Source organism: Podarcis vaucheri (assembly GCF_965113315.1).
Source record: "Podarcis vaucheri genome assembly, chromosome: 7".
NCBI lineage: Eukaryota > Metazoa > Chordata > Lepidosauria > Squamata > Lacertidae > Podarcis > Podarcis vaucheri.
In genome coordinates this window covers 11,736,938-11,758,057 of record NC_138765.1, presented here as the reverse complement: position 1 = coordinate 11,758,057, position 21,120 = coordinate 11,736,938, and the positions used below count along the sequence as shown (strand labels likewise).

General features: G+C 45.9%; 2 protein-coding genes across 7 annotated transcripts in view; one reads left to right on the top strand and one right to left on the bottom strand.

Moving 5' to 3' along the window:
- The first annotated feature begins 1,180 nt into the window (after window positions 1–1,180).
- On the top strand, window positions 1,181–7,176 carry LOC309537905 (cell adhesion molecule CEACAM21-like). 4 transcript variants are annotated; one of them, XR_014222058.1, is made up of 5 exons: window positions 1,181–1,432; window positions 3,187–3,558; window positions 5,191–5,320; window positions 6,562–6,667; window positions 6,908–7,176. XR_014222058.1 is itself a non-coding variant. In XM_082233051.1 (4 exons), the coding sequence occupies exons 1-4, from the start codon at window positions 1,360–1,362 to the stop codon at window positions 6,596–6,598; spliced, it is 612 nt and encodes a 203-aa protein (XP_082089177.1). In that variant the 5' UTR covers window positions 1,181–1,359; the 3' UTR covers window positions 6,599–7,176. The 4 variants fall into 4 exon arrangements, 1 of the variants encoding a protein (XP_082089177.1); XR_014222059.1 differs by having other exon boundaries at window positions 6,890–7,176; XR_014222060.1 differs by having other exon boundaries at window positions 6,562–6,680; window positions 6,918–7,176.
- Window positions 7,177–8,532: 1,356 nt separating this feature from the next.
- Window positions 8,533–21,120, bottom strand: part of LOC309536928 (uncharacterized protein) — a 41,808-nt gene continuing 29,220 nt past the window's right edge. Inside the window, exons 1-8 of one of the 3 annotated variants that reach the window (XM_082231334.1) lie at window positions 16,508–17,120; window positions 16,142–16,261; window positions 15,379–15,651; window positions 13,438–13,542; window positions 12,084–12,199; window positions 11,290–11,331; window positions 9,347–9,390; window positions 8,533–8,857 (exon numbers count right to left, since the gene is read on the bottom strand). In XM_082231334.1, the coding sequence (XP_082087460.1) occupies window positions 8,854–8,857; window positions 9,347–9,390; window positions 11,290–11,331; window positions 12,084–12,199; window positions 13,438–13,542; window positions 15,379–15,651; window positions 16,142–16,232 (675 nt within the window). In that variant the 5' untranslated portion in view covers window positions 16,233–16,261; window positions 16,508–17,120 and the 3' untranslated portion in view covers window positions 8,533–8,853. Of the gene's footprint in view, window positions 8,858–9,346; window positions 9,391–11,289; window positions 11,332–12,083; window positions 12,200–13,437; window positions 13,543–15,378; window positions 15,652–16,141; window positions 16,384–16,507; window positions 17,121–21,120 lie in introns of those variants that run through there. The other 2 variants (XM_082231335.1, XM_082231333.1) reach the window with 2 other exon arrangements.

The window sequence follows — 21,120 nt, the reverse complement described above, 5'->3', positions numbered from 1 at the left end:
TGCTTGCCAGCTTGCTCCTGCACAGCTCACCTGCATCCAATCTCCTGTCGTCTCCGTTATTCCTACAGTTGTTGAGCTTTCTTGAAGGTGGGTTGCAACAAATCGCTCACCCACCCCAACAATGCTGCCATTAGCACATGGCACAGAGGTCACCAATCATCTGCCCGATCGCCACCAGAAGCCACCAATCGCCCGCCCAATTGCCACAACAACAGCCAATCGACAGCAGCCCTTGCCACAACCACCAATCAGCTTGTGACAAAAAACAATCCCCCACCCCCACTCTGCACTATCCGTGTATAAGACGAGCCCCAATTTAATACATAATATTATCAGGATAAAACCTCATCTTATACACGGAAAAGTATGGTATGTACCTGGTTGTTGCTGAGATTGACGTGAGGGCGAAAGGGGTTTGATGGTGGTGGTGGTGGTGATTTATTCAATTTATACACTGCCCTATACCTAGAGGTCTCAGGGCGGTTCACAAAGAAGACCACAACATATAAAATCATACCAAAAGCAGTGACCCAATAACACCCCCCCCAGCGACATTCTAAAAGGGTGTTGGATGTCAGTAAGATCAACCAAAGGCCTGCTTAAAAAGGAACATTCTTGCCTGGAGCCTAAAGGTGTATATAATGAAGGCGCCAGGTGAACTTCCCTGGGGAGAGCATTCCACAGACGGGGAGCCACTGCAGAGAAGGCCCCGTTCTCGTGTTGCCACCCTTTGGACCTCTCTAGGAGGAGGCACACAAAGGAGGGGCTTGGGAGATGATCTCAGGGTCTGGGTAGGTTCATATGGAAAGAGACGGTCCTTGAGGTATTGCAGTCCTGGGTTGCTGAAGGCTTTATAGGTCAAAACCAGCACTTTGAATTGGGCCCGGGAACTAATTGGTAGCCAGTGCAGTCAGGCCAGGATCAGTGTATTTAGCCACATAGTTATAGCCTGCTACACATCTTTGGAAACCAAGAAATATGACTTTTAAAAAGTCTATTCATTATTTGTGCTCATTATAATCCCTGCCAGCTCGCTGTGCTTTAAACCCTGGACTGATGCGCCTTTCTCAGATGGGCCCCCCAAATGGGGTCTTCCCCACCCAACTCACCAAGGCTCACACTCCAGCTTTATGACCTCCTATGGTTACCTGGGAGCTGACAAGGGAGGGAGGCTGCAGTGAGGTATCCTAGGCTAAAGCTGAGGAGATCTTGCAGGGGTGGGGAACAGGTGGCCTAGGCTGGGTGCTCCTGGGCATCTGTGGTTATGGACAGGGGAGGAACCCATGTCTATGGCTGGGCACAAAATCATCCTCCCAGGATGCCCCAAGCCCTCTCACCTACAAGAGTGGCACCAACACCATGCAGAGAGCCCACCCAGTAGCTGGGGCCCCCTCTGGCCATGGAAGACCTTGGCCGATGCTGCTTCTAGCAGGTGAGAGACTGTGGCAAATGCGTCATCAGTGGGGCTGCCTCGGAAGATGGTTCAGAAGCTTTGACTGGTGCAAAATTTGGCGGCCAAGTTGCTCACCGGTTTGAGCATATTGCACCAATCCTGACCCGACTGCAGTGGCTGCCAATTACCGTCTTTTTTGCTCTATAGGGCGCAACTTTTCCCCTCCAAAAATTGAGGGGAAATGTGTGTGCGTCCTATGGAGCGAATGCAGGCTCCTTGGCTTCAGCGATAGCAACGCTAAGCCTCTGAAGCACAGAGGGAGCGCTCCCTCCGTGCTCGAAAGGCTTTGCGTTGCTTTCGCTGAAGCCTGGAGAGCAAGAGGCGTCGGTGCACATCGACCCCTCTCACTCTCCGGGCTTCAGATATGGCCCCGTGCAGCCCCTTGGGCAGGGAGAGGCTGCAAGCGGCTATGGCTTCTTTAGCCCTGCACAGCATCTCCTGGCAGGGAGAGGTTGCGTGGGGCTAAAGGAAGCCAAAACAGCCAGCGGGATGGATCCCGCTGGCTCCCTTGGCTTGTTCCATAGCCGCGTGCAACCCCTCCGGCAGGGAGAATCTGCACGGGGCTATGGCTTCTTTCGCCTGTACGCTGCTCTTTGGGGTTGGGGGGGGGAATAAGATTTTCCCCCTTGATTCCCCCCCCCTAAAAACTAGGTGCGCCCTATGGTCCGGTGTGCCCTATGGAGCGAAAAATACGGTAGTTTCCAGGCCCAATTCAAATGTAAAGACTCAGGACCTCAATACCTCAAGAACTGCCTCTCCCCATATGAACTGACCATCCTTTGAGGTCCTCCTTCATGTGCCTCACAAACAGGGCCGGATTTAGGTTTGATGAGGCCCTGAGCTACTGAAGGTAATGGGGCCCTTTAAATGTCCAGCTGTCCTTTGTCAACAACAAATTGTCGCTGTTTTTGTGTGTGTTGAATATATGCTGTACGGTAATTTATGGACCTAAGTAGGTGGGATGTTTTAAATATATTTCTTCCCCCCCCCCTTGGTTTTAATGTCTCTATGTGGGGAGTTTGGTTTGTATGTTACTTTGGTTATATGTTACTTTGGGCTGCACTGGGCAAGATAAAGTGAATAAGAAATTTAATAAATCATCATCATAATAACACTGTGTTTTAATTTGTTGGAAGCTGCCCATAGTGGTTGAGGTAACCCAATGAGGTGGGTGGCATAATAATAATAATAATAATAATAATAATAATAATAATAATATACTTTTAAAGAAGTCTCCTAGCAACAAACTACAGTCCCCAGAATTCTTTGCAGTGGTATGGTGCTGATTAAGTGCAGATGGCGCATAGGATTTTCAGAAAACCCCTTCCCCAGTTGGTAACAGGATTCAGGGCTGGGGTCTAAAATTCTGGCTTAGGCAGGGAGTCTGTTCTTAAGGCACTTGTTATGAGCTCTGCTGCAGCCTCAATATAAGTCATGCCTCCCAAATTTTCTCCCTTTTTCTCCAAGAGGGAAAACCCTCTTGATTCTTGCTCTATAATGGAAACATGTTTTTAGTTGTCATTGGTTTCAGAACATTTCAAATCGCAGCTGCTTCCGAATTTCCAGAATGTTGCAATCTGCTTGCTTTTGTTTTGAAATTGCACAGGGCAGGAATTTGATAAATGAATTTGATAAATACATCGCAAGCGCCGATGTCTCCGACTTGCTGCTGACCTCTTCCTTGAACTGAACTTTTGCTTCTTTCCCCTTCCGCCCAACCCCTGCTCTTCTAGCCCACATTCTGAATTCGTGCTTTGCACTGGTGCAAGCTGAGAAGATTAGAATTCCCATCGTGTTGGATCCGTGGCGCCCATCATTGGGAAATGACGTAACACTGGTCCCAGTCAGTAGCATGGAGAGGGTCTTATTCTGCAGCTGGTTCCGAGGGAAAATATCAGAGGCAAGTAATATTGTGACCTACCAACCTCAGCCAGTCTCCATATTCAATATCAGCTGGGCCTACACTGGGCGGGTGGACATCAATCCACATTGCTCCCTACACATCACTAATTTAACCCTCCTGGACAGCGGCTACTACATGATACAAAAGAAAAAAGATCTGCTGAACTCATCCGAAGTGGGGAGGATATACCTGGCGGTCAGAGGTGAGTATATTTGGTCCCTGGAACTAAGGATAAACAAATATCTCGGTTTCTCATTTTTCCAGTCTTAGGTGCAGTTCTTCACATTTTTACACCAGTTTGCAATTTATTTAATTTTTTAAAAAGGTCATCATGACAATTCATCAGCATTTGAATGGAAACTCTCCATATATATGTATGTATATGTATGTATGCAATTGTGACAATTTTTTGCAAGGCAATTTCCCTAAATATAGTGCGCTTCTGCAAAATATTTTCACCAACTTATGTGCTTTTATGCACACTTTGACCTAATACAGTGGCACCTTGGTTAACCATCAAAATCCGTTCCAGAGATCCAGTTGTAAACCAAAACTGGTTGTAACCCAAGGCGTGCTTTCGCCAATGGGGCCTCCCCCCAAAAATTGGTTGTAATCCAAAAAAAGGGACACACACTTCCGGGTTTGATGTGGTTGTAATCCAAAATGGTTGTAATCCAAAGCTGTAGCAAACCAAGCTACCACTGAATAGGTATTTCTGTACAAAACCCTTGGCTAGTGAACTGCCGTGCAAAATTCAGAGCAGCGCATTTGCAGAGCTGTGTTTCAGTTCTTGCCAGGGCTGGTCCAAGGCATTTTAGCACCTGGGACGAACCACAAAATGGCGTCCCTTTTCCCTGCCAGGGAAGAAGGGGTGAACATGAAGGAACAAGGGGAGACTAAAGATCTACATCAGGACTGCTGCCCCTATGGATCCTGCCGCCTAAGGCAGTCTTCTCACCTTCCTTCATGGATGGTCCGGCCCTCATACAGTGGTACCTCAGGTTAAGAACTTAATTCGTTCTGGAGGTCCATTCTTAACCTGAAACTGTTCTTAACCTGAGCTGCCACTTTAGCTAATGGGGCCTCCCGCTGCCGCCATGCAATTTCTGTTCTCATCCTGAGGTAAAGTTCTTAACCCGAGGTACTATTTCTGGTTAGTAGAGTCTGTAACCTGAAGCGTCTGTAATCTGAAGTGTCTGTAACCTGAGGTACCCCTGTACTTGTATTATTTTGGAAAATGTGAAAGACCTGGGTTCACCTTTCCTTGTGAACCGAATCAATTTTCTCCCTCACCCTTACCTGTAACTGATGCAGAGGACAGGGATGCTCGGCTTACCTGAGGACGAGCTAAAGAAAATAAACAACTATCTGACTTTTAGAAAACACCTGAAGGCAGCCATGTTTAGGGAAGTTTATAATGTTTGATGTTTTATCACGTTTTTAATATTCTGTTGGGAGCTGCCCAGAGTGGCTGAGGCGGCCCAGCCAGATGGACAGAGTATAAGTAATAAATTACTACTACTACTACTATTACAGTCATTCCTTGGATCCGTAATGCCTTGCAAGTCAATTTTTTTGGCTCCCAAATGCCTCAAACCCGGAAGTGAATGTTCCGGTTTGTGAACGTTCTTTGGAACTCGAACGTCCAACGAGGCTTCTGCGGCTTCCGATTGGCTGCAAGAGCTTCTGCGGCCAATCGAAAGCTGTGCCTTGGTTTCTGAACATTTTGGAAATCAAATGGGCTTCCGGAACGGATTCCGTTTGACTTCCGAGGTACTGCTGTACTATTATTCCTATTATATGCATATTTTTTTCTTGCTGTCTGCATGTGGAGATCTGGGCAGAAAAAGGAAGGCGCATATTCCACCTGCCAAAGTCACGGCGGGGCTTGTCGTCGGATGTATTTCGCTGTCCCTGCTCTTGGTAGGCATCGCTTCCTACTACACGTTGAGCAACTATGCAAGGTAACGCTAGCTTGTTTTTGATTTCATTTTGGTTACCGTATTTTTCGCTCTATAGGACACACTTTTCCCCCTCCAAAAATAGGGGGAAATGTGTGTGCGTCCCATGGAGCGAATGCAGGCTCCTTGGCTTCAGCAAAAGCAACGCTCCCTCCGCGCTCTGGAGGCTACGCGTTGCTTTCTCTGAAGCCTGAAGAGCGAGAGGGGTCGGTGCGCACTGACCCCTCTTGCTCTCCAGGCTTCAGGGATAGCTGCCTGAAGCCTTCGGAGCGCAGCTGGAGGTCCCGCTGCGCTCCGCAGGCTTCAGGTTCCTTTCGCTGAAGCCAGGAGGGTCTTGCTCTCCTGGCTTCAGCAAAAGGAACCCGAAGCCTCCAGAGTGCAGCAGGAACTCGTGCTGCGCTCTGAAGGCTTCAGGGATAGCCAGAGGCTTCAGGTTCCTTTTGCTGAAGCCGGGAGAGCAAGATTCTTCCGGCTTCAGCAGAGAGGGAGAGCTGCGCAGCGCCCCTTCGGCCAAGCAGGAGGAGAAATGGAAGGGGCTCCATTTCTCCTGCCACTTTGCTGAAGGGGCACTGAGCAGAGAGGGGGAGATTTTTTTTTTCTTGTTCTCCCCCTCTAAAACAAGGTGTGTCCTATGGTCGGGTGCGTCCTATAGGGCAAAAAATACGGTAAGTATAATATAAGGCAGGTCTGGAACAATAGGCTGCTTTACGGATGAGCAGGCCAATACACAACCACGCAGGAGAATGAAAGCAACCAGGAAGACAGGCTGAATGTAGAGCCTTTGCCTCAACCCAGAACAACCGGAAACTATATTTAACTCTATAGTCCCCAATTATGATGGGTGTTGTTTATATTCTTTGACCAAAAAGTGAAGGAGGTGTATACAATGTGCTGTCCAACCATCTTAGGCCGGGACCCTGCTGTGTAGGGTTTGCTCCTCATTATTGCTTGCCCTTTCCTAATATTTCATTTTCCCCGTAATTTTTTGCATCCATGATACTGTACTTGCATTGTATTGTTTCATTGATTTAATATGCTGTAAACTGCTTTGGGATTTTTCTTTAAAATATAAAGCGGTATAGAAATTTTTAAAAATAAAACAATAATAAATAAGTTGTATTTCTGTGTTCCGTGGCAAGCTGCCTTTCCTCTCAAAGGCGGCATAGGGATGTTTCAAAAAATATGAAATAGAACAAGCTTCTCACTCCAGCAATCGTTGTTCCTTTCCCTCTTTCCTTGCGTAGAATTGATCCTGAGCAAGCCCATTCAATTCTGATCTGAAGCAAAAGCCAGGAGTCCAGAAACATCTGGAGGGCCAAAGATTCTGCACCCCTGCCTTAAATCACAGAGGTTGGTAGTCACGGTTTCCTTCTGAGGGTCCATTTCCACCTCCAGATGTCAACGAGAACATGGCGACTTCAGTTAAGGGAGCTGTGTGTACAGCAGGAGGGGTTGGGGCTAGACTTGGCCTTGAACTTGGGTGGATGTGGCACCTAGTGGGTTGGGAATTACCCTTCTAGTCCCAAAGGGAGTAGGATACGGGTGCTTCTAATTTCCCTTCTTTGATTCTAGACAAGCTCTCTTTTAGAGAGGGAGAAAGCAGAAGAGATCATCGTTCTCCAGTACAGCGGTGGCGTTTGGAGCAGCAACAGCCAACCCCACAGACTGTATGAGTCACTGCCCTCCCCACCGCAAGAGGAGGAGCTCCAACTATCTGGAAACCGTGAATGAAATAATCGAGGACAGTCCTGCAGCTTCTTGAGCACCAACCTTTACGGCCAATCGGACCCCCCAGAGGTAGAAAATAACATTAAATATACACCTGTGAAATAAAAGCCTCCAGTGCCCGTTTAATGGCACCCATTCTCCTTTGTTCCATTGTGTTGCGATGGGCAGTGTTGGCTCCAGGGATTTTGGGGGAGGGAGAACCTTCGACAAGATGCCTTCAGCTGGATCCTTGGACCCATCTCACCTTTGTGGGTTGTTGTTGCTCCTTCACCTGCTCTCTCTCTCTCTCCCTCTCTCTCTCCATGGGCCCAATATGCCCAGAGCCAGATGGTAGTAATTATTATTATTATTATTATTATTATTATTATTATTATTATCAATAATAATAATACAGTGGTACCTCGGGTTAAGTACTTAATTCGTTCCAGAGGTCCATACTTAACCTGAAACTGTTCTTAACCTGAAGCACCACTTTAGCTAATGGGGCCTCCTGCTGCTGCCGCGCCGCCGGAGCACAATTTCTGTTCTCATCCTGAAGCAAAGTTCTTAACCTGAAGCACTATTTCTGGGTTAGCAGAGTCTGTAACCTGAAGCATATGTAACCTGAAGCGTATGTAACCCAAGGTACCACTGTAATAATTTTTATTTATACCCCGATGGCTATGGTAATATTTATACCCCACCCACTCTGGGCAGCTCCCAACAAAATATAAAAAAATAGAATAAAACATCAGTCCTGGGCTCAGCGCAGCTCTGCACGGCCATCGGGAGTGGGGCGCGAAGTCCCGCCCGGTTCCCGATGGCTGCGCAGAGCTGCCTGCAGTCCCGGGCTCAGCGCAGCTCTGCACGGCCATCGGGAGTGGGGCACGAAGTCCCGCCCAGTTCCCGATGGCTGCGCAGAGCTGCCTGCAGTCCCGGGCTCAGCGCAGCTCTGCACGGCCATCAGGAGCGGGGTGCGAAGTCCCGCCCGGTTCCCGATGGCTGCGCAGAGCTGCCTGCAGTCCCGGGCTCAGCGCAGCTCTGCACGGCCATCAGGAGCGGGGTGCGAAGTCCCGCCCGGTTCCCGATGGCTGCGCAGAGCTACCTGCAGTCCCAGGCTCAGCGCACTTCTCCCCATCGCCAGCCCAACAAGCTCGGGGGACAGCGGGGAGGCGGAGCGCACCTTCCCGCTGTTCCCCGACCTGGTTCTTCCAGCCCCGCCCCTGGGGGGGGAAATAATTTTTTTTCTTTATTTCCCCCCAAAAAAACTAGATGCGTCCTATGGGCCGGTGCGTCCTATGGGGCGCAAAATACGGTAACTTCAGTTCATGCTCAATCCTGTATAAAACAGCCTAGTTCGGTTCACACTCGGTTCACAGATCAATTCAAGTTTATGGCAAACGATCCTCAGTAATTTAACCCAACTACCCAATGTTTGGATCGTTTCAGGTTGCCATCAAAAAGAGACGTAAGACAGTAAGAAAACAGTGAAATTATTTAATGCATTTTCTCCAGCCGTTTTAATATTTAAGCAAACAAGCACAAAGAGTCTAATGCGTTTTTCTTTTAAAGTAAAAACAACAACACATTGAAGATTAAACCATTCAGAGTTCTACCTCAGAATGATCTGCAGGGATGCACATTAAGGCCACATTCATGCCATGTATTTAAAGCACTATATTTAGAGAAGAGTTTGGGTTTTTAAGGCAGGTATATCAAGGAGGGTCTGGCTGGGAGTTTGCAGCTGACAGGCATCTAGGCAGAAACGTTCAGCTGGGAGAAGGTATCGTAAGTCCTTATTGCTACGCAGGAGATTCTACACTCAGAAATCACCTGGATAAACAGAGAGAGAGAAAAAAAATGAATGTGTGTCAAGGGCGCAGGATCTGGCCCAGAATTTATTTCCAACGCCAAAAACTCAGCGATGGGATTTGAGGAAATGCACGTGCAGGAAATGTGGGGCGGGGCAGGCAATAAGCTGCAGTGAGCTGCTGTGGGGCAGGGCAGAACTGTGTGTGCCCGGTGCCCCCTAAGTTAGCCTGCTGCCCCCAAGGGGCAGGGGAAGGCATTGCGCCTTCACTAAAGTTCACTAGAAGTTAAATTTTCAACTGCTGGTCCAGTCACCTTCTGTATACGGAAAGGTGGCAGGGGCAGGTTTAGGGCTGGACACCGGGCACTGAGCCATGGGGGTGCCATCTCAGAACTGGGTAAGTGAGGCCCTGGGCTTTGGGGAGGAGATGTGAGAGCTCTGGCAGGGTCCTAAAGTCCTCCCGCCTCCTTCCCAAAGCCAGGAGAAGTCACAGAAACGGGGGGGGGGCTTACCTCTCCAGTTCCTGATACACACCCCCGTCGTCACATAGCACCTCCTGAAGACAAAACGTTGAAAGAGTTCAGCTGTGGGTCTGATCTGCCTGCCTTGCACGCTAATTTGGGGGTGGGGGTGTCCATAGACCACCATTGCAATCCACACCTGACATCTAGGTTCATCCCTCTCCTGTTAAAGGGATCTTAAGACAGTAGGCCTAGCCGACCGTTCTGCCGTAGAATTGGGGCCTGAGCGAGCTGCTGCGTGTCGGAGTACAGTCATGAAATCATAGAATTGTACAGTTGGAAGGGACCCCAAGATTCATCTCAGCTGGAGCATTTCTGACGATTGACCATCCAACTTCAGCTTTAAAAACTCCAGTGAAGCAGAGTTCACAACCACCTGAGGGAGACCATTCCCTTGTCGAACAGCTCTTACCGTCAGGGAGTTTTTTTCACTCAGAATCCCCTTCCTTGTAAATTGAATGAATGAATTTCATTATTACGGTCACAGACCAGTTCCGGCTCGCTCATAAAACACAACAGGAATACACTGAATTGCAATTGGGTATAACAGAGACCGTTCAGATATAGCGGCAGTTTAAAATATATATTAAATCTTGATCACTAAAATGTAACCTAAAATTGTCATTTAAAACGTTAATCGTTTTGGTAAAGGTAAAGGGGCCCCTGACCATTAGGTCCAGTCGTGGCCAACTCTGGGGTTGCGGCGCTCATCTCGCTTTACTGGCCGAGGGAAATGCCGTTTACCTTCCCTTTACTATGTCATAGGCAGAAATAAAGGTAAAGGTAAAGGGACCCCTGACCATTAGGTCCAGTCGCAGACGTCTCTGGGGTTGCGGCGCTCATCTTGCTTTACTGGCTGAGGGAGCCAGTGTACAGCTTCTGGGTCATGTGGCCAGCATGACTAAGCCGCTTCTGGCAAACCAGAGCAGCGCACAGAAACACTGTTTACCTTCCCGCCAGAGTGGTACCTATTTATCTACTTGCACTATTGACGTGCTTTCGAACTGCTAGGTTGGCAGGAGCTTCTGATCAGCAAGTCCTAGGCTCTGTGGTTTAACCCACAGCGCCACCCACGTCCCAATTCAGATATAGTGGCAGTTAAAAATATATATTAAATCTTGATCACTAAAATATAACCTATAATTAACCTTAATCATTTTGGTAATTCCTTGTAAATTGAAGCTATTGGGCCCTACCCTTCAGAGCATCAGAAAACAGCAGCAAGGCAGCCTTTCCCCCAGCCTTCTGCTGACCTCTGCAAGGCCGACACCAATCTGTCCGCCCAATTCTGCACCACCTGCAGTTTCCAAACTGTCTTCAAAGGCAGCCCAGGATCATATTGCGCCGGAGATGTCCAATTTAGGGCTGTGGTCCAAGAACATTCGCAGGGCACCAGGTATTTGGGTGGGTGGAGGCGAGACTTGAATGGGCAATGCTGACTCAAAACGAGGCAGGATCCTACAAGGGGCATTTGGCGTGGGCAGGATCCTTCCCCCACCCACAGAACAACGGCTAGTTAGCCTCTGAGCCATCCGCTGAGTCATGCAATGAGCAAACCCTACGTCACAGTGTGGTATGAGTCAGCCTTGCCAAAGGAACATAAAAACAACAACAACACAACCACCACTATCGTAATTCTTTGCCTACACAGTAGGGCGGCTGCGCAACCTTTGTGCCCCCAAAAGCCACAGACAGCAGTGGGTGGCGGTGGTTTTTGTCTCCTGTCACGTCTAGCAGACTAGACAGTCCAGAACGGACTCGCGGCTGGCTTGCCAAAAAGAGCAGAAGGCTCTATTTCATTCTCTTTCCCTTGGACTCTTCCTTCCTAAGTCTAATCTTCACTCTGGAGGTATCATGGAATCATAAATTGTCAGAAGGGACCCCTGAAGGTCATTCAGTCCAACCCCCTGCAATGACGGAAGCTGTACACTTACCTGGTAGATGGTGCTGGGCTCAGCAGGGTTCTCAGGCTTGGTCTGGAACAAAGACAAACAGGAAAGCTTTCTAGGTTGCTGAAGCAATTCTGTGGAGGGCTGGACATGTCCCTGCTCTTTTCTCTTTTTTTAAGTCTGATTTTTGTATGAAGAAATAAAAAACTTCACTTCGGGTTTGTGGATGGTTTACTTTAACCCATAAATGCATTCCCCTCCCCCTCCCCCCCCAAAACACAGAATTAAGTCTTCATACACATAGTGTGTGTGGGACGCAGGTGGCGCTGTGGGTTAAACCACAAAGCCTAGGACTTGTCGATCAGAAGGTCGGCAGGTTTGAATCCCTGCGACGGGGTGAGCTCCTGTTGCTCGGTCCCTGCTCCTGCCAACCTAGCAGTTCGAAAGCACGTCAAAGTGCAAGTAGATAAATAGGTACCGCTCTGGTGGGAAGGTAAACGGCGTTTCCGTGCGCTGCTCTGGTTCGCCAGAAGCGGCTTGGTCATGCTGGCCATATGACCTGGAAGCTGTATGCCGGCTCCCTTGGCCAATAAAGCGAAATGAGCACCGCAACCCCAGAGTCGGCCACGACTGGACCTGGCAGGAGCAGGGCCCGAGCAACGGGAGCTCACCCCGCCGCAGGGATTCGAACCGCCGACCTTCTGATCAGTAAGTCCTAGGCTCTGTGGCTTAACCCACAGCCCTGGGTTTGAGCCCCAAAGTTCAGCACCAGCTGAACCTCTGCTGTGCCAGGGTGAAAGTGGTCGTTCTAGCTGCAATGTATCTCAATCATCACTTACTTCTCTGGCTCTGCTACCAAGCATTTTGGATCGAGAGAAGTCCTTAGGTAAGGATGGGATTGTCGAAATTGGTGGTGGTGGCGGCGGCTGCAGATTCTTCCTCCGAATGTGGACATCTGGAGACAAGGTAAGAATGGAGAAAAGCACTTCTTCTGTCTAGCGGGCCAGATACAAGGTCCTTTTATAAATTATAGCCCAGCTTGATTACTGAGACAATCTACAGGAGTGTCACTGATCTCTCCTCAAGTTGGCAAAGGTCTGATAGACAACAAGAAGAAACCATCTTTGTGCCATTGGCTCAGTACTCTGGGTTACCCTGTTTATAGAGATTTTAAAACTTTTTAGTATGGTTTTTATTGTATGGTTTCATGTTCAATTGCTGTAAACCACTCTGGTTTTTAAATGAATATTTTTTATTCTTCTTATTTAAATTTGTATACCGCCCTTAATCCGGGGTAGTTCACAACATAAAATAGGAATATAAAAACACCAAATACATGATAGAGTTAAGAACGGGACAAAACCAACCCCTCCTCCCACAATAGATTTAAAAGGGCATCGGATGTCAATCAGTCAAAGGAACATTGAAGAGGAACGTTTTCCCTTGGTGTCTAAAGAAATGCAATGATGGGGACAGGCGAGCCTCCCTGGGGATAGCGCTCCACAAGCGGGAAGCCACTGCAGAAAAGGCCCTGTTCTCGTGTTGCCACCCTCCAGACATCTCGTGGAGGAGGGACACAAAGAAGAATATTGGCGTGTAACTATTTTGTATAAATAAATAAATAATATTTCACAAAGACCAGGGCTTGAAGATTTTTCTTTGATTCACCAATCTATGCTTCCAGGTGCCATAAGAAAGCTGCAGAGATAGTGCAGGATAGTGCGCACCCCGGAAATGATCTCTTTCAGCTTCTGCCTTCTGGAAGAAGGTATAGGGTTATAAAGACTAGGACTAGCCATCCGAGAAACAGTTTCTATCCAAATGCGATTTTGGTTTTAAACGCAGTGTAAGGTAGTCTCTATGGGAGCATATTGTATTTAATTACGGGGTGTCAGAGTTTTTAGGGGGCTAACCAGACTGGGATAGCTGGGATAGCAGGCTTGTTGGTTTTGAATGTCTGATGTAGACTTTTTCAATTCCGTTGTTCTGTAAGGGACAATGACAATAAAGATTATTGTATCGTATTGTATCAAGGATAAGCTAACTCTGAAGGATAGTTTCACGGACTGCAGATTAGGTAGGTTTGTGTTAAAATACGGAGCAAACCGAGAACCCCTTTGGCATTCCTAACACTCATCCCTTGGGAACAGAACCCAGGAGTCCGAGTCTTCCCAGTTCAAGGGCTTTACTCACAGAAACAGCATAGCAAGGCGCCAACCAAAGTCACCCCAGCCACCAACCCAAACACGAAGCCGGCAAACACCAGCAGAGGAAGCTGTGGTTGAGCTGAAGAAGTTTCTGGAACAGAAAAGCAAGAGTGGTGTGAACATTCTCCCCATTTTTTATCCCTAGGATTTTACTTCTTGTTCTCTCACGCATTATTATTATTATTATTATTATTATTATTATTATTATTTTCTGTGTGGCTGTTGTGAAAGCAGGACGCTGGACTAGATAGGACTTTTGCCAGACTTTTCTCATGTTCTAGCTTTGAGAGGCTAAGCAAGATGTCTCATTGTGCATTCTTTGCCCAATCCCGGCGCGTGTGTCAGAAATGGATATCGCAACCCAGCACAGGATGCACTGTTTGTCGTCACAAAGGGGAAGCTGTTTTCATATCCTGTGGGCTGCATATTCACCATTTTTTGCTGCTGCAGCAGTACCACCCTGCCAGTCTGGCGTGAGGAAACCCTCAAGAGGCTGCTGGACCCAGCAAGCAGGGTCAGTGATGGAGGGAGTTGCAGTTTCTTCTCTTTTCTAAGAAGTTATTTGTTAATGCAGAAGAATAACAAAATAAATCGCAGAATCGTAGAGCTGAAAGGGTCATCTAGGCCAACCACCTGCCAATGCCCGAATCTCAGCTAAGGCATCCATGACAGATGGCCACCCAACCTCTGCTTGAAGACCCCAAGGAAGAAGGGTCCACCACCTCCTGAGGGAGACTGTTCCACTGTCGAACAGCTCAGAATCCCCTTCTCTTTCCTCCTCACACCCCGTCCCACAAAAATTTATTTTAAACCTTGTGTAAGAGACAGTATGAAATTCCTAATGAAAAGATGTATAATTCTAAAATATCAAAATTACACCTTTCGTTGCTTTGAGGGGTGACTTGTTCACCACCAAATAAATTCAAATGTACATTAAATTTCCTTCTCTTAAAATCACAATGACAAAAGTACACTAACAGCCAAACTGCCTAGCTTAATATCACAAATATGCAATTGATTTAATACTTAAAGTCGCTCCAAGAATCTAGATAAATTTAAAACAGCAGCTTTTACATTCCTGTACAATCAGCTCTGTTAACCTGTAAAGGCTTAATATATAACATCTGAAACCCTAAAATTTGTAAAAATAAATCTTTAGCTTTATAGTGCACTATCAAAATCATATTGGCCTACAAGCAATTATTTACATGTTTTTAAAATAGTTCATTGCGTGAGAATGAAAGCCCAAATATTAACTATATATATTAATACTATATTTGCTCTACCTTAAACCTGTTGGATTTAAGAAGGATTGGTTATTAAACTGCTCTGGGAATTGTAGCTCTGGGAGGGAAATTTTTTTTGGGGTCTCCTAACAACTCTCATCACCCTTAAAAATCTACAACTCCCAGAATTCTTTTGACTTTCTCTGGGGAAACCCACAGCTAATTCAGAACGAATGACAATATGTGCCCCCAAACCCCAGTTTCTGTTTCTTCCAATTCAGCCATAAGCTGTGGGTTTTCCTTGTGGGGGAACGGCAAAGATGAACCCTAAATTGGGCGCAGTCACTTCAGTGTAGGGCTGCCGTACATCCGGACATATCCAGGATTCATCCATCGGAAATTGCTGCATTTCCGAAAGTCTGTAAAAAAATGTCTGGGAATACCCAGGTGTAGGGCAACCCCCTACACCAGAAGTGTTGACTTTGGGGCAGATTTCCTTAGAAATAGCTCAAAAAACCTCAAATTTCCTTGGAGATTTAAAAAGCTCGACAACTTTTGTGCCCTACTTCAGTGGGATTACTCTGAGGGAAACCTAACTGGACACAATCTAGTGGGATTTACTTCTGAGAAAACATGTTTAGGCTGAACTCGGAATGAACTCCCCACAGCTCTCCGGCAGACAGAACAGCCAAGAAAATCACCATTGTCTGTTTTTATCCTCAGAGATACAGTCGCATAGGCTGTGGCATTTGTTTGAGGGTAAGATATGCAGCAGACATAGGCCCCCTCATTTTCCCAGGAGATTGATTCAATGGTCAGATTGCTGCTTGTCACGTTTGCATCGGTGTTGTTGAAATACCATCTATACTGTATATCAGGATTTGAATCTGCAGCACGACAGATGAGAGTCAGACTGGAACCCAAGAGCTGGGTGATGTTTCCAGAGGGGCTTATTGTGGCAGATTTTGGCCGGTCTACATTTAAAAAAAAGAAAAAGGAACAGAAATCAACAGTGAGGTCAGGATGAAAGGGCAATCCCTAAAATAAGGTCTGCTTCAGTGCTTGGGGTGTGTGTGTCTTTATTTATAATCCACTTTTCTCCCTCCACAGAACATTTATGTCCTTTTCCCCCACCACAGAACTCAAAACCTAGTCCCCAACATCATGTTTTCTCAAGGTTCTAGAACATTCTATTCACATTCCAGAACATTCCAGAAACAGGCTTGAGGCCTAGTTACGAGGGGCCAAACACTATGCGTTGTGAAGGATCCACAATGGGATCCCCCGCTATTTTTATTTTCACACTTCAAGGAAGCTGTGTCGGACTCAAACTTTGGCTGAAGCAATGGCACTGGGGAAAGAAAATCTGGTCCCAACCCTTTTTCCTGAGGATCTAACCCCCCCACCCAATAATTAAGTGATAAGGAAACAAGGGTGGAGGTTGTGATCTCAGTGATCACTGACAAAACTGGGAGATTGGTGATGTTTCCTCTGTGGTGGAGATCCCACTCTGGTCCGTGGCAGAAATCGCCCTCTCTGTTTCTCCCAGGGCCATCGGGAGGAAGGAGCTCAGGATGACTGATTCTGCAAGAATAAAATCAAAGTAAATGCAAAATCTTATATTGATGGATCTTTCCTTTTTTGAACCAGCAGTTTTTTCCAGTTCTTTCCTCAGATAGCTCATCTTTCCACTCCAAATCACGCACAACATACAGTATCCCTAATAAATTTGCCTCTTTTTTCTTTCTTGCAAAGCTTCTGCAGTATAACAAGCAGAAATTTAAACTGATGATTCCAAGAAGGTGATGCACTAATGGGAAATGCCCCTACCTGTTGAATTTCTACCTGCCCCATAGCTGTTGAAGGGTTAGGCAGATGGCAAGTGCTTTGTCCAGCAACTTATTTCATTAGCACCCCAGATCTCAAATTTTGCACTAAGACATTTCACCTGTAGACACAGGAAATAGCCGGGCAACTATGCACCCGTAAGGTGTAACTCTGTTCCTCATCAGCTGTTGAAGGCTTTCCGGGTGCAATCTGCTAAAACTGGAACTAAACATTTCCCACCATTTGAAACATGCCAAAATGTCACATTCCACTCCCCTGCTCAAAATTCTATACGTGAAACTTCACCCACAACTTGTTGTCGTCTCTCGATTAGATTTTGTCAGGTGTCAAATATAAACTTCCAGAACACCTGGTATTTTTACCGTTTCACTTCATTTATGATATACTGTTGGTATTAGAAACACTGCTGAATGTCAACAACCATATTCTGGCAAAGACCGAAAGCCTACATACCATTACAGGTCAACCACAAAAACAACAAATACTTGACGAATCTCGGGAACGTTGCGAATATCCACAACATCAAGTGGAAATTCAGCATCAACATTTGCATAAAGGCAAGGAAAGTCATTCATTTCATCTTTGCAAGCTCCTCTGACCACTGTTCTAGGGTTCTGACCCGAATTACTGTGGCCAATTCCTTTGCCCGTTTGGATCTTCCTTACCTGCAAGAAGAAATATTAACCAAAGCTTTGACCTTGGGCTGGCAAATAGATGTTCCATTGGCTTTCCTCACACGTGCAGAGCTGTAGCAAATGCGCCGTTTGTGCAACGTCAAGAGGACTTTCAGGCTGATTTGCAAACCTTACCCTATTTTTTGACCCCTTGCAAAAAACCTCTCTCCCTAAATCCTCCTCTTTCCCTGCTTCTTCTCCCAAGCAAGAGAAGACTCCAATGTGTGGATGGCTTCTGTTGCATCAGATCCCTCTCTGGGACATTAGCACGCAATGGGGTTTCAATTGTCTATTTTGCCAAATCCCACCTATGCTTTGCCTATTTTGCTGAGAGATGTGTCCACGAGGGAGGGGGTCTGGGAGGACAGAGGTGCCAGAATAAAATGTGCTGTGGTTCCACCCTCTCAACCAATTCAGAGTCACAAACAAGTTAATCCCAGCCGATACCTGTTATGCAAAGAGAGGGAACAATGAAGACTTCTGTCCAACGAAGGCTTGCGTGGCGCAAGGTTGAAGACACACCCCATCGGACACTGTTTCAAGGGATGCGGGCAGCAGAGAAAAGTCAGAGGGGTCTCTTTCATCTCTCAACAAAACTGAGCTCCTGTGAAGCATTTGTTTACCATGCCTTATTTGCATACTGGAGGAATCAAGTATCTCGGGTGACAAAGTTTCCGTTCGAGAGCAGGCCTGGCAGCCACTAGCCCCCAAGACCCATTTTGTTTGTTTGTTTTTAAAATAATATTTATTAATTTTCCAACAAATTAAACACAACACTACAAAAAAACAAAAAAGAAAAAACATAGAACAATACAATACAGTACAAAAAACACTACAAAACACTAACACATACAACTAGCAAAACAAAACAAAAACCATTTAAAACACAGACCAATTTCAATAGCTTATCTTTCTTTCACTTATTTCCACGACCTCCTCACACCTCCCTTTTTGTATTCCACTTCTATTAATTGTTTCAGCAATTCCTTTCCATCTTCCTCTGTTTTCTATCCTATAATTGTCTTAACACATTCAAACTTATTTTTCCCTTTAATACTCTATTAATCTATTTATACTTAATTCCTTATAACATTTCTACTAAAGCCATATAACTTCATTCCAACATCTTTCTAACATTCATTAATTTTACAGTATTTCTGTAAATAGTCTTTAAACTTTTTCCAGTCTTCTTCCACCGACTCTTCTCCCTGGTCTCGGATTCTGCCAGTCATTTCCGCCAATTCCATGTAGTCCATCAACTTCATCTGCCATTCTTCCCTGGTGGGTGAATCTTGTGTCTTCCTCTTCCAATATTTCGCGATAAGTATTCTTGCTGCTGTTGTTGCATACATAAAAAAAGTTCTATCCTTCTTTAGCACCAATTGGCCGACCATGCCCAGGAGAAAGGCCTCTGGTTTCTTAAGGAAGGTATATTTAAATACCTTTTTCATTTCATTATAAATCATCTCCCAGAATGTCTTAATCCTTGGGCACGTCCACCAAAGGTGAAAGAATGTACCTTCAGTCTCCTTACATTTCCCACATTTATTATCGGGCAAATGGTAGATTTTTTCAAGCTTAACTGGTGTCATGTACCACCTATAAATCATTTTCATTAAATTTTCTCTTAGGGCATTACATGCCGTATATTTCATACCTGTGGTCCATAACCATTCCCAGTCAGCCATCATTATGTTATGTCCAACATCTTGTGCCCATTTAATCATAGCTGATTTCACCGTTTCATCCTGAGTGTTCCATTTCAACAGCAAGTTATACATTCTTGACAAATTCTTGGTTTTTGGATCTAACAATTCTGTTTCCAATTTTGATTTTTCCACCTGGACCCCCAAGACCCATTTTGAACATGCAAGGGAACGTCACAAAGGCTTTGTTGTAATTTAGGGCTGCTATAAGTCCAGAATTTCCTGGACATGTCCGGGATTTGTCTGTCGGAAACAGCATCTGGGTGGAATCGTTTAAACTGTCCAAGAAGACCCAGGGCCCATGGCAACCTATGTCTCTTTTGCAAAAAGAGCACAACAACTACTTTGGCAAATGAGGGAAAAAAGAAGTGCAACAACTTTCCTGCAAAATATATTTTGAAATATGGCAACCCTATGAACTGCAAAGCAGATTTCTGAACAGGTGTGGTGTGTGTGTTACCATCACCGCAGAAGAACAATAGGTACCGCTCCACACTTCTGTAAATAAGGAGCCAAACGTCAATATGAAGTTTGTTCTCAAGAAATTAAGCACAGAGAAAGTGTATGCTGATATTTGTGTGTGTGTGTGTGTGTGTGTGTGTGTGTGTGTGTGTTTTCTTCGAAAACATGTGTCTGCATAGCAACTGCAGCAGTGAGGCCTCTGGTGCTGATTGGGTGAGGCGAGGTGATGTCACGAAATGTTCAAAGTTTCTTCACCTGGGCTCTGCCTGTGTTCCTGACTCCAGCAAAATCAGGCAGAAGTGTAGCTGTTTTTTGGTCAGACCATTTGGTCCATCTAGTGTAGTGGTGTCTGCTTGGGCTGTCCTGATGGTGCTGCCCAGAGTCCAACAAAGGGTCTTTTCACAGCCCTGCTTCTTGGGATGGCTTAAGGTTTGCAAATCAACCTGAAAGTTCCCTTTCCAAACGATGACATAATATAGGAACAGAAATCCACTGAGCTGGTGGATTTGCTTACAGAATTGAGGAACAGAAAGCAAGTCCCATCAAACCGGCCCATTTTAGATTGCCCACAAACCGCACTCTTATGGTGAGTGAGATGCTCTGAGAGAACTATTTCTCATATTCTATTTATCCCACACTGAAAAAGAAGAAGAGTTTGGATTTGATATCCCGCTTTATCACTGCCCGAAGGAGTATCAAAGCGGCTAACATTCTCCTTTCCCTTCCTCCCCCACAACAAACACTCTGTGAGGTGAGCGGGGCTGAGAGACTTCAAAGAAGTGTGACTAGCCCAAGGTCACCCAGCAGCTGCATGTGGAGGAGCCGAGACGCGAACCCAGTTCACCAGATTACGAGTCCACCACTCTTAACCACTACACCACATCAGCTCCTCTTTGCCACTTAGCTGAACTGTCCATTCAAGTAGCTGATAATAAGAATGCCCCTAATTCTTCATGCATTATTATCAGATTGCTATCACTCTCTAAGGGCAGGAGAGGCAGCAGATCTCCACATTTCCTCATTCGTTTATTAACTTTGGGGTTGGGGGGAGTCATGAAAATCATCAGCATTTGTGTGCAAAGTTCTCCCAATATGCAGGTGCTCGTGTGCCGTTTCCCCTAACAGAAACATTTTTGCAAAATAAAAAAATTCCTTCCAGTAGCACCTTAAAGACCAACTAAGTTAGTTCTTGGTATGAGCTTTCGTGTGCATGCACACTTCTTCAGATACACTGAAACAGAAGTTGCCAGATCCTTCTATATAGTGAGAAGGTGGGGAGGGGTATTACTCAGAAGGGTGGTGGGAATGGGAGATAGACAGATAGCTGAGATGAGCCTGTTGACGACTCTTAACGGACTGTAATAGGTCTTATAGGAAAAGGCAAGGGGTGAGAAGGTGAGAAATGGCTTAGTCATGTATAATGAGATAAGAATCCAGTGTCTTTGTTCAGACCAGGTCTCTCCATGGTTTTAAGTATGGTAATGAGTTGCAATTCAGCAGCTTCTCTTTCCAGTCTATTTCTGAAATTCCTTTGTAGTAAAACAGCTACTTTGAGATCTTGTATAGAATGTCCTGGGAGATTGAAGTGTTCTCCTACTGGTTTCTCTGTTTTATGATTCTTGATGTCAGATTTATGCCCGTTTATTCTTTGGCGTAAGGTTTGGCCTGTTTGTCCAATATAGAGAGCTGAAGGACACTGTTGGCATTTGATGGCATACACAATGTTAGACGATGAGCAATTAAATAGTCCCGA